The following is a 10703-nucleotide window of genomic DNA, read 5'->3' as shown; positions in this document are numbered from 1 at the left end:
CGGAAACTCTTTGTTCTAAGTGCATTCTTCTTTTTAAATTCAAAGTTCATTGATGCATATGATTCAATAAGATGAATTAATCAATTAATGAAAAATGGGCTCCGATTTTGGCTCGGTTCAGTTTTTGGCAACTGAAAATTTTGAGTTTGTTGCCAAAAACGGAAACTCACTGTATGTAGTTGATAAGGTATTAGTTTATTTAAACGAATAAATATGGTAGGTTTTTTTTTTTAACTCAGATTACCTTGGTGTAAGAAATAAATACTCTGTTTTCAATGGTATTATTAAGGAATTTATAGAAATATATTTATTGAAGAAGTTACTTACCCTTGCATACACCTTTTTCCTTATGATTACAGAAATTCCATATCATTTCTTACTTTTTTCGTGAATATAAAAAAAATATAATTTTATAAAGTCTTTACTAAACTGCTAGTCATATTGTAACTGTCTTTTTAATATAACTTCATATTCTTTTAATTGGAAACTAACGGGTAAAACTCCAGTAAATTATATTCGGTGGGATTTAAATACCAGAGCATCATTCTTATAACCTATCGTAAATCAATATTATATAAATAACTTTTTTTTTCTTAATTTTTCGTAGTGTACATCACTAACTAAATCAATAAATAGTATTATAATTCCAATCCTTGCCTTCAGTCCGTCAGAAGATGGAAAAGTACTCTTGGTCTTCTTGTTCATCCTGTGAAATGAAAATATGTAACAACCTGCATTATTTCATTATATTACACAAACGTGCTAACTTCCTTCTCCATGTGCACACAGATATTTGACACAAAATGTTAAATACACATCGCACCTCGTAAAGCGATACACCTCTCAAATAAAACATCTCATTGCCAGACAAATTGAATTAGACTTCCTTCGTCCTTGCGATGCAATAAACTTGCAAACAGTTGCCCCTAATTTGCAGCATTTTTCTCAAGATGCCGTTCTTGAGATGGTTGGCAATGTGTCAACCCAAAGTGGAGATTCTTAGCACGTTGTGAGCAGAGCGCAAAAGTTTGCCTACTTTCAATCTGTCGCTGGTTCTGCTGGGAACAGATATCATCATGGGAGGATCCATGGGATGGTACCACTGGAAGAGGCAGGAAAAATCCTCCCCAGTTGTGATAGATTGCGTGTGATCTGTCATAATTAAGAGCGTCTATTCATGTTGGCACAGAGCTCAATGATGGCTTTGTTGGAAAGCGCGCCTTGGCAGCAGAGCGATGGTTTTGATTAAAATTATGTAGGACAGTGCGAAATATGAGTACTTTCGGCGTACTTGCTACTAGGTGACGGGGAAGCAAAAAAGTGGTTTGAACTTTCAGACTCAGTTGCTATTTTTAGGTGAAATTTTATTCCCAGATTGTCTCGGAGGACTATTCACAATGACGTTCATTAAATTTTCTATGGTGTTATTTTTCTTGGGGACAGAGAGGAAGTGTTCAGAATTATGCTTTTTTGAGTGCCTTTTTTGATTATCATCTTATGTAGAAAAAAGTTTCATCTGGCATTAAAAAAGGTTTTTATAACAAGCGTATCTAGGTCCGACAATGTCAAATGAGTATACATTTAAATCAGCCTTAAACATATGGAATGTGTAACTGTAACAATTATCCCTTGTCTCGATTAAGTTTTCTGAACACGTCAACCCATGCCAGAAAGTCCAAATTATTTTAAATAACCTTAAAATATCCCTGACAAAACTTCATGGGAAATCGAAAACCATTAACCAGAACATTCGTCTACACGTGACGTGATTTTCGGAAAACAGAACTTATACAGAGGCATAGCATATGCCTGGCACGTTATGTCGACCCGAAATCTAAACCTGTCAACTGTTCGTCATTGGATTTGTTGAGTTTTCCTGCTACTTATGCGAGATTGGTCATCAGCTTGTTCCCTTCATTAAATTGGACAGCTCGTGAAAGCATCCTTACAAAGTAAGTGAGTAATTTTATCTGAAAGGCTGTCATCTCCATAAAATGTTAGAGTTTTTATATTCCATTCGTTGGAAAACAGTAGAAAATAATGAAAATCGTTCTATTCGACTTAATTTGATGAACCTTATTACCATATCAAGTGATTAAACAGAAGACATTCTTGTATTAAAGACAAACAAAATATAAGGAAATTTCTGATTTTTATGCAATTTTGGGCACGAAACTATTTGTTATGATTAGGTAAACTAAGAATAGATTCTAGATTCTAGATTCTTGATTCTTGATTCTTGATTCTTGATTCTTGATTCTTGATTCTTGATTCTTGATTCTTGATTCTTGATTCTAGCTTCTAGCTGCTAGCTGCTAGCTGCTAGCTTCTAGATTCTAGCTTCTAGCTTCTGATTTCTGGCCTATAGCTTCTTGCTTCTAGCCTTTAGCGTCTAGCGTCGAGCTTCTAGATTCTAGATTCGAAGCCAGAAGCCAGAAGCCAGAAGCCAGAAGCCAGAAGCCAGAAGCCAGAAGCCAGAAGCCAGAAGCCAGAAGCCAGAAGCCAGAAGCCAGAAGCCAGAAGCCAGAAGCCAGAAGCCAGAAGCCAGAAGCCAGAAGCCAGAAGCCAGAAGCCAGAAGCCAGAAGCCAGAAGCCAGAAGCCAGAAGCCAGAAGCCAGAAGCCAGAAGCCAGAAGCCAGAAGCCAGAAGCCAGAAGCCAGAAGCCAGAAGCCAGAAGCCAGAAGCCAGAAGCCAGAAGCCAGAAGCCAGAAGCCAGAAGCCAGAAGCCAGAAGCCAGAAGCCAGAAGCCAGAAGCCAGAAGCCAGAAGCCAAAGCCAGAAGCCAGAAGCCAGAGCCAGAAGCCAGAAGCCAGAAGCCAGAAGCCAGAAGCCAGAAGCCAGAAGCCAGAAGCCAGAAGCCAGAAGCCAGAAGCCAGAAGCCAGAAGCCAGAAGCCAGAAGCCAGAAGCCAGAAGCCAGAAGCCAGAAGCAGAAGCCAGAAAGCCAGAAGCCAGAAGCCAGAAAGCCAGAAGCCAGAAGCCAGAAGCCAGAAGCCAGAAGCCAGAAGCAGAAGCCAGAAGCCAGAACCCAGAAGCCCAGAAGCCAGAAGCCAGAAGCCAGAAGCCAGAAGCCCGAGCCAGAAGCCAGAAGCCAGAAGCCAGAAGCCAGAAGCCAGACAGCCAGAGCCAGAAGCCAGAGCCCAGAAGCCAGAAGCCAGTAACGCCAGAAGCCAGAAGCCAGAAGCCAGAAGCCAGAAGCCAGAAGCCAAGCCAGAAGCCAGAAGCCCAGAAGCCAGAAGCCAGAGCCAGAAGCCGAAGCCAGAAAGCAGAAGCCAGAAGCCCAAAGCAGAAGCCAGAAGCCAGAAGCCAGAAGCCAGAAGCCAGAAGCCAGAAGCCAGAAAAGCCAGAAGCCAGAAGCCAGAAGCCCAGAAAGAAGCCAGAAGCCAGAGCCAGAAGCCAGAAGCCAGAAAGCCAGACAGAAGCCAGAAGCCAAGAAGCCAGAAGCCAGAAGCCAGAAGCCAGAAGCCAGAAAGCCAGAAGCCGAAGCAGAAGCCAGAAGCCAGAAGCCAGAAGCCAGAAGCCAGAGAAGCCAGAAGCCAGAAGCCAGAAGCCAGAAGCCAGAAGCCAGAAGCCAGAAGCCAGAAGCCAGAAGCCAGAAGCCAGAAGCCAGAAGCCAGAAGCCAGAAGCCAGAAGCCAGAAGCCAGAAGCCAGAAGCCAGAAGCCAGAAGCCAGAAGCCAGAAGCCAGAAGCCAGAAGCCAGAAGCCAGAAGCCAGAAGCCAGAAGCCAGAAGCCAGAAGCCAGAAGCCAGAAGCCAGAAGCCAGAAGCCAGAAGCCAGAAGCCAGAAGCCAGAAGCCAGAAGCCAGAAAGCCAGAAGCCAGAAGCCAGAAGCCAGAAGCCAGAAGCCAGAAGCCAGAAGCCAGAAGCCAGAAGCCAGAAGCCAGAAGCCAGAAGCCAGAAGCCAGAAGCCAGAAAGCCAGAAGCCAGAAGCCAGAAGCCAGAAGCCAGAAGCCAGAAGCCAGAAGCCAGAAGCCAGAAGCCAGAAGCCAGAAGCCAGAAGCCAGAAGCCAGAAGCCAGAAGCCAGAAGCCAGAAGCCAGAAGCCAGAAGCCGAACAGAAGCCAGAAGCCAGAAGCCAGAAGCCAGAAGCCAGAAGCCAGAAGCCAGAAGCCAGAAGCCAGAAAGCCAGAAGCCAGAAGCCAGAAGCCAGAAGCAGAAGCCAGAAGCCAGAAGCAGAAGCCAAGAAGCCAGAAGCCAGAAGCCAGAAGCCAGAAAGCCAGAAGCCAGAAGCCAGAAGCCAGAAGCCAGAAGCCAGAAGCCAGAAGCCAGAAGCCAGAAGCCAGAAGCCAGAAGCCAGAAGCAGAAGCCAGAAGCCAGAAGCCAGAAGCCAGAAGCCAGAAGCCAGAAGCCAGAAGCCAGAAGCCAGAAGCCAGAAGCCAGAAGCCAGAAGCCAGAAGCCAGAAGCCAGAAGCCAGAAGCCAGAAGCCAGAAGCCAGAAGCCAGAAGCCAGAAGCCAGAAGCCAGAAGCCAGAAGCCAGAAGCCAGAAGCCAGAAGCCAGAAGCCAGAAGCCAGAAGCCAGAAGCCAGAAGCCAGAAGCCAGAAGCCAGAAGCCAGAAGCCAGAAGCCAGAAGCCAGAAGCCAGAAGCCAGAAGCCAGAAGCCAGAAGCCAGAAGCCAGAAGCCAGAAGCCAGAAGCCAGAAGCCAGAAGCCAGAAGCCAGAAGCCAGAAGCCCAGAAGCCAGAAGCCAGAAGCCAGAAGCCAGAAGCCAGAAGCCAGAAGCAGAAGCCAGAAGCCAGAAGCCAGAAGCCAGAAGCCAGAAGCCAGAAGCCAGAAGCCAGAAGCCAGAAGCCAGAAGCCAGAAGCCAGAAGCCAGAAGCCAGAAGCCAGAAGCCAGAAGCCAGAAGCCAGAAGCCAGAAGCCAGAAGCCAGAAGCCAGAAGCCAGAAGCCAGAAGCCAGAAGCCAGAAGCCAGAAGCCAGAAGCCAGAAGCCAGAAGCCAGAAGCCAGAAGCCAGAAGCCAGAAGCCAGAAGCCAGAAGCCAGAAGCCAGAAGCCAGAAGCCAGAAGCCAGAAGCCAGAAGCCAGAAGCCAGAAGCCAGAAGCCAGAAGCCAGAAGCCAGAAGCCAGAAGCCAGAAGCCAGAAGCCAGAAGCCAGAAGCCAGAAGCCAGAAGCCAGAAGCCAGAAGCCAGAAGCCAGAAGCCAGAAGCCAGAAACCAGAAGCCAGAAGCCAGAAGCCAGACGCCACGTCAGGGCGTTTGTTTTCCAGAGTTGTCTGTCTGTCAGTAACGATTTGAAATGTTTCACTGAAATGTTTCATTAAGCACTACAACAGCTGAATAATCGTAAATTATCGGTATCATTTCGGTATCATAATTCGTAGAATAATCTGATTGTACCCCGTTTTTCATAAAGTCGTTTGGCATAAAGTCGTTTGGCATAATGGTCGTTTGGCATAATGGCCGTTTGGCATAATGTCCATTTGGCATAATGGCCGTTTGGCATAATGATTGACTTAAAATAAATATCGGCATTTTTTAAGCTTTAACCGAGATCAACACCACCGAGCCCATTGCAAACAATTTTGGTAGGTTCTAAACAAGCGTGGTGTTCGTTTAGAGTTTTTCCAAGCTAAAAATTTCAAAAATTGTTGTGACATTAGAGATCATTACTGACTGAAACTCTGACGGGTCTCTACATCTCAGAATATAGAGTATCTTTGAGCTTGTTGCGATATACATATTTGAAGACAGTAAATTGGCAAAGAAATTTCGCAGTTATTCATCAAGGATAAGCTCAAAGAATTTTTCGCTGCAGATCAAGCTCTGTCCCAGTTTGGACGTAACACACGATGAAAATTACTTGATAAAAGAATGGATTTTTTTTTTGCGAAATATCAAAAGCTCTAATCCAAAGATCTATCAATGCGACTCAATGCAAAAATAGCCTTTATACGAGAGATTAAATTTCGTTCAAAATTTTTCGTTTGGAAAGTTGAGATCACGCGTTTGTCCCAAAAAAAGTATATGTTCAATATTGACAGGTTCAAAAATAATTGCCATTCAAACAACACATCTGGCAAGAATTGATAAAACAGCAAACTATAAGAATGATTAACATTTAGCTCAACTAAAAAATAAAATTTAAAACAGTATAAATATAAAGAACAGCCTATTTTCAAAAGATGGCAATAGTTATTTATGCAACTAGTTGCAAAATGATGATTTTTTCAGCACGAGTTGTACATTTATCCAACGAGGCTCGCCGAGTTGGATAAATACAACAAGTGCTGAAAAAATCGAGTTTTGCAACGAGTTGCATACAACATTTTTTGCTATTTCGAAAAATGCCGTTTCAGCTGGATGAACTTTAAAAGCACAAACAAACATTTCAAGAGAACCCACATGGTCATACAGCCATCCCTAGTTTCAATTCAGTATTTTTCAATCACGTAGGCTGTGATACAGTAGTACTAATGAATGTCACAAATTTTCTCGCTCCCATCAATAGTTGACTGATTCGATCCCACATCAGAATCGCCAGCCTGTGTCGGAACCAGATCGCACTACGGATATACCGTTTTGATTCATATTACGGACACTTAAGGCCTCAGTGAAGTATAACCCAGTTTGGACCATACAAAATAAATCATTCTGTATGATTTTTTAGCGTTATCGAGCGTCGGAAGCCCTTAACTTTCGGATGGTGGGTAAAGAATACGCGTCCGCAACTTGAATAATTTTAAATAAATCAAAACATGTGGCCTTTTCATGATTCTTATTCCGGACGCTCCCTCACTTTTGCCTCATATTCCGGACGCTTTGATTCGAATTACGGACAGCTCATGATAATCATTACTGGAACAGTCAAATCATCAATTGAAATCGTTCAACCAATTAAGAGACGTCTAAGGTAGTTGGGCATTATAAATTTGCAATGATATTTATGGAAAACACCTAATAAAACGAGCCTCGAAATTAAGAACTTTTGGACGGCGAAAATTGAAACATTTCGTGTGAAATGTTTCCCATACAAACGAGAGTGTCCGGAATTTGAAGCTGTCCGTAATATGAATCAAAACGGTAGATGGGTTTATTCTACGAACGACTTGAGGTCAGGATTGTCGGTCTCCTATAGCGAAGTGAAAATTCTCGACTCGAGTGAAGTGACTCGCTTAGTAAACCAAATGGAAATCCGTTGTGCGACACAGGCTGGCGATTTTGATGTGGGAACGGATCGTCCAGCATTTGATGCCATACGTAGAACAAACCCAAGAATCAGATGCAATTGTGCTTAAATATGCTGTGCGCAGTGCAAGGCGAGACGAATCGAATGAAGTGACAATTGTCGGCTCGCTCCTATTTGATTAACATTAGTCGCCTCATGTCACCCGAGGTGAGAACGACTTATCTCGACTTACACGCCGCGGTTATTCAGTTGACGCCTATCAAAACAGTACAGAAAAGTGCTACTTTTCAGCACCGAGAAGAGTGCTGAAAAGTAGTACTTTTCAGCACTGCTTCTTTTGATAGGAAAAGTAGGCCGTTATGTTGATCAACTTCTCAATGAAAAGTTGATTGATTTGCAACGGAATTGCAAAAAATTTATAATTAAACCAATATAAGAATGGACGCCAAAAACTATTGCGGCATAATAAAACGAAAGACATAAAAAAGTGCGTTCAGAATCATCAAAGTGATTGTGCTTCTTTGCCCCGAATGCCATTTCCCCGAATGACTGGTTTACCCGAAAAGTGGTGACGAGAAAGAACGATTAAGAGTCAAAAGAAGGAAGTATTCTGTCATTCTCGGCTATACACATGTTGGCAAACATGTTGAGGACGGTAAAACTCGAAAGAACCGCCAATTGGGCGATATTCAAAACTGAAAAGGCAATAGATGACTTTTTTTCAGTGGTAGTTAAAACGAAATCCTGAAGCAAAGAAAGCACAATGGAAGATGAACTAAACACAAAAAGTTATGTATTCATATTATGCTTGATTTGTAATCACTACTTTTTCGATCCAGTTTCCTAATTGCAAGTAATTTACGTTTTTCATTATTTCCCATACGTTTTGACAGTTCACCGACTACCATTCTTCCATGCGCTTGTGTTTGAAATTTGAGAAATTTGAGAATCCAGCGTAGCGCGATCAGTGAAAGGAATACACACAACAGTGTCGCCGCTAGGTGGCCAGCACAAATAAACTGAATGTTCGAAGGGTTGTTGTCTGTACTTTTTGCCACTGGCGCCAACTGTTAGCGATTAAGAACAAAATAAACAGTCGTTACCCTATAAAATAGAGAAGGGTGTATATTAGATGGTCAGTTCGTTCACCACTCTGAAATGTATACAATTACGACAATTATAAGTGCAAAAACTGTTCGGGGAAGTGGGCTAGTCGGAGAACCGGGATATTCGGGGAACTGGCGTTCAGGGAAACGACGTTCTGGGAAAAATAGAACAATTAAAAGAAGGGTAAATTCTGGATACTATTGGCAATAACTATAATAATTATTGTGGAGTAAAGTGTCATTTTGTATCAATTGACACCAAAACAAGCTGGATGTCATCAGAAAGATTCAATAGAAACGTAAAAACAAAAATTGAGAAATTCTTGGTTTCAGACTCATTACGCCAAACGCCTTTATGCCAAACGGCTTTATGCCATACGACTTTATGCCAAATGACCTACCACCAAATAATCTGGAACTTTTGAAACGTTTCACTGTAGAAGAAACACCCTACAACAGCATTAAATGCAATGATCATTTGAGATAACAACCTTTACAGCATACAGACAACATGTGTAGCGGAAGTATGGTTGGAGCATACATTTAGGAAAATTTTTTAGAAAGGTACTATGGGATACCAGGGCAAATTGAAACGGGTGGGCAAGATGGAATGCAAAGTTTTGAATTTTGAATATTGATTTGTGGCTTCCAAATTCTGTAGAAACGTGGCTAGCCTCGTAAGCTATTTGTTCATTAATAGTATATATGCTGATGTGAAAAATTCACATTTGTAAGGTTCCGATATGCCCGACTTCAGCGTGGCATTACGTTTGGTAGAATTTGATTTCAAACGGCTTTTGGTGTTATGAAATAGGAGTGGGCGTTTTGTCAGATGAGCTTTAAAAAAACAAATTTAAAATATTGTTTTACATAGTAACACTTGGCTCTCGTCGATAGTTTCGGAAGTTTCGTTGTTTATCGACCTAAAAAATGGCCTTGCAAATCACACAAAATTGCAACGAAAACAGCGAGAATGTTTCTATACGTTTGTCACGATTTCCTTATTATCCTTTTTCTATAATATAGGATGGAAAAATCATTCTAAAACACATATTTCGTCCAAATAGAGGGTGGCGTGTTTTGCAGTCCATAGGCCAATTACCTCCAGTTTAAAACTTGCTGGCGAACCCATTTATTAACGTTTCATCTAGTGCTCCTAGTGAAATTTTGACAGAAGGCGGTTTAGAAATGGCGAGATTCCAGGTGGAACTGTCAGCGGGATTCTTGGAAGAAACTGAAGGAATTCTGGAAGAAACTCCTGAGGATTTCCCCCTGAAATTCCCGAAGGAACTCAGAAGAACTCGGAAGAACTTTCTGGAGGAATCCTGTACAAAATCCTATAGAAACTCTTAAGCTATTCCTAGAGGAACTTCGGAGGCGTTCCTGGAGGAACTTAAAAAAATCCAGGAGGAACTCCGGACAAATTCCACCAGGAACTTTGAAGGACGCCTGGAGAAACTCTCGAGAAGTTGCCGAAGGAAGTCTGGAGGTTTACCGGGAAGAAATGTATAGAATTTTTAGATATAACTCCTGGAAAAATCCTAGTTGGACTCCAGAGGATTCCAAAAGAATTTCTAGAGAAATTATGAAAAAAAAAACCAGAAGGAACTATTAAGGAAATCCGAGAAAATATCCCGATGAAAAACCATCTAATGGGTCACCGAATTCCGTGAAAATTTGCTATTTTGTTCCTAATCCGAATACACGTGTTTTTGGATATTTTGATTAGGGTGACCATTTCCAAAATAGGGTGACAAAAAAATCACGACTTTGCAAAAATTTATTTATTAAATATCATAACTTTTGAATTGCTTGACCGATTTAAGATGACCAGAAAAATAGCGACTTTGCATTTTTTTTTTTTCTAAATCATCACTTTTAAACTGCTTGACTGATTTTAAATTTTCTTAGACGAAATGAAAGCTAAAGATTTTGACTTTTTAAGAAATATATGAAATTTCACAAAAATTGTTTTAATTTTACGTGAAAAATATAAAAAATTTCCATTATTTCCTGTTTTGAAGGACGCGGGACCAAAGGGGATTCGGACCACTACCTTGTGACGGTTAAAGTGCGCCAACGACTCTCCGTTGTGAACAACATTCGGTACCGACGCCCGCCCCGGTACAATCTGGAGCGACTCAAGCAACCCGAAGTCGCAACCAAGGGGAAGGTCACTCTACGCACTTCATTCGGCACAGCTGTGCCTTCAGTGCGCCAAAGTGTGCCAAGCGTGCCAAACGTGCTATAATACTACAATCAATGAACTGAAATTATGGAAAAACGTTCTCAGCAAGCATTGACATTTCATTTTTTTTTTTTGGGTTGTCTCTCAAATTTTGCATTACTTTCCCGTCAGGGTTTTTTATGTTGCGGTTGTTTTCCGGGATACAGTTTACTTACATTATCTTAGGAAAAATTAACGAAAAAGCCAAGTCAAGTAAATGTAAGACTTCAATGGGAAGGTTTAGAAAAT

The 10703-nt window shown here is 42.0% G+C and overlaps 1 protein-coding gene across 1 annotated transcript in view; it reads right to left on the bottom strand.

Annotated features, from left to right (window-relative positions):
• Positions 1–276: 276 nt before the first annotated feature.
• LOC5563724 (dopamine receptor 1) overlaps positions 277–10703 on the bottom strand; it is a 373859-nt gene continuing 363432 nt past the window's right edge. Inside the window, exon 7 of the mRNA XM_021837518.1 lies at positions 277–706. Coding sequence (XP_021693210.1) covers positions 668–706 — 39 coding nt within the window. The 3' untranslated portion in view covers positions 277–667. The remainder of the gene's footprint in view (positions 707–10703) is intronic.

This window comes from Aedes aegypti, chromosome 1 (genome assembly GCF_002204515.2).
Source record: "Aedes aegypti strain LVP_AGWG chromosome 1, AaegL5.0 Primary Assembly, whole genome shotgun sequence".
NCBI lineage: Eukaryota > Metazoa > Arthropoda > Insecta > Diptera > Culicidae > Aedes > Aedes aegypti.
This window is presented reverse-complemented; position numbering and strand designations above follow the sequence as displayed.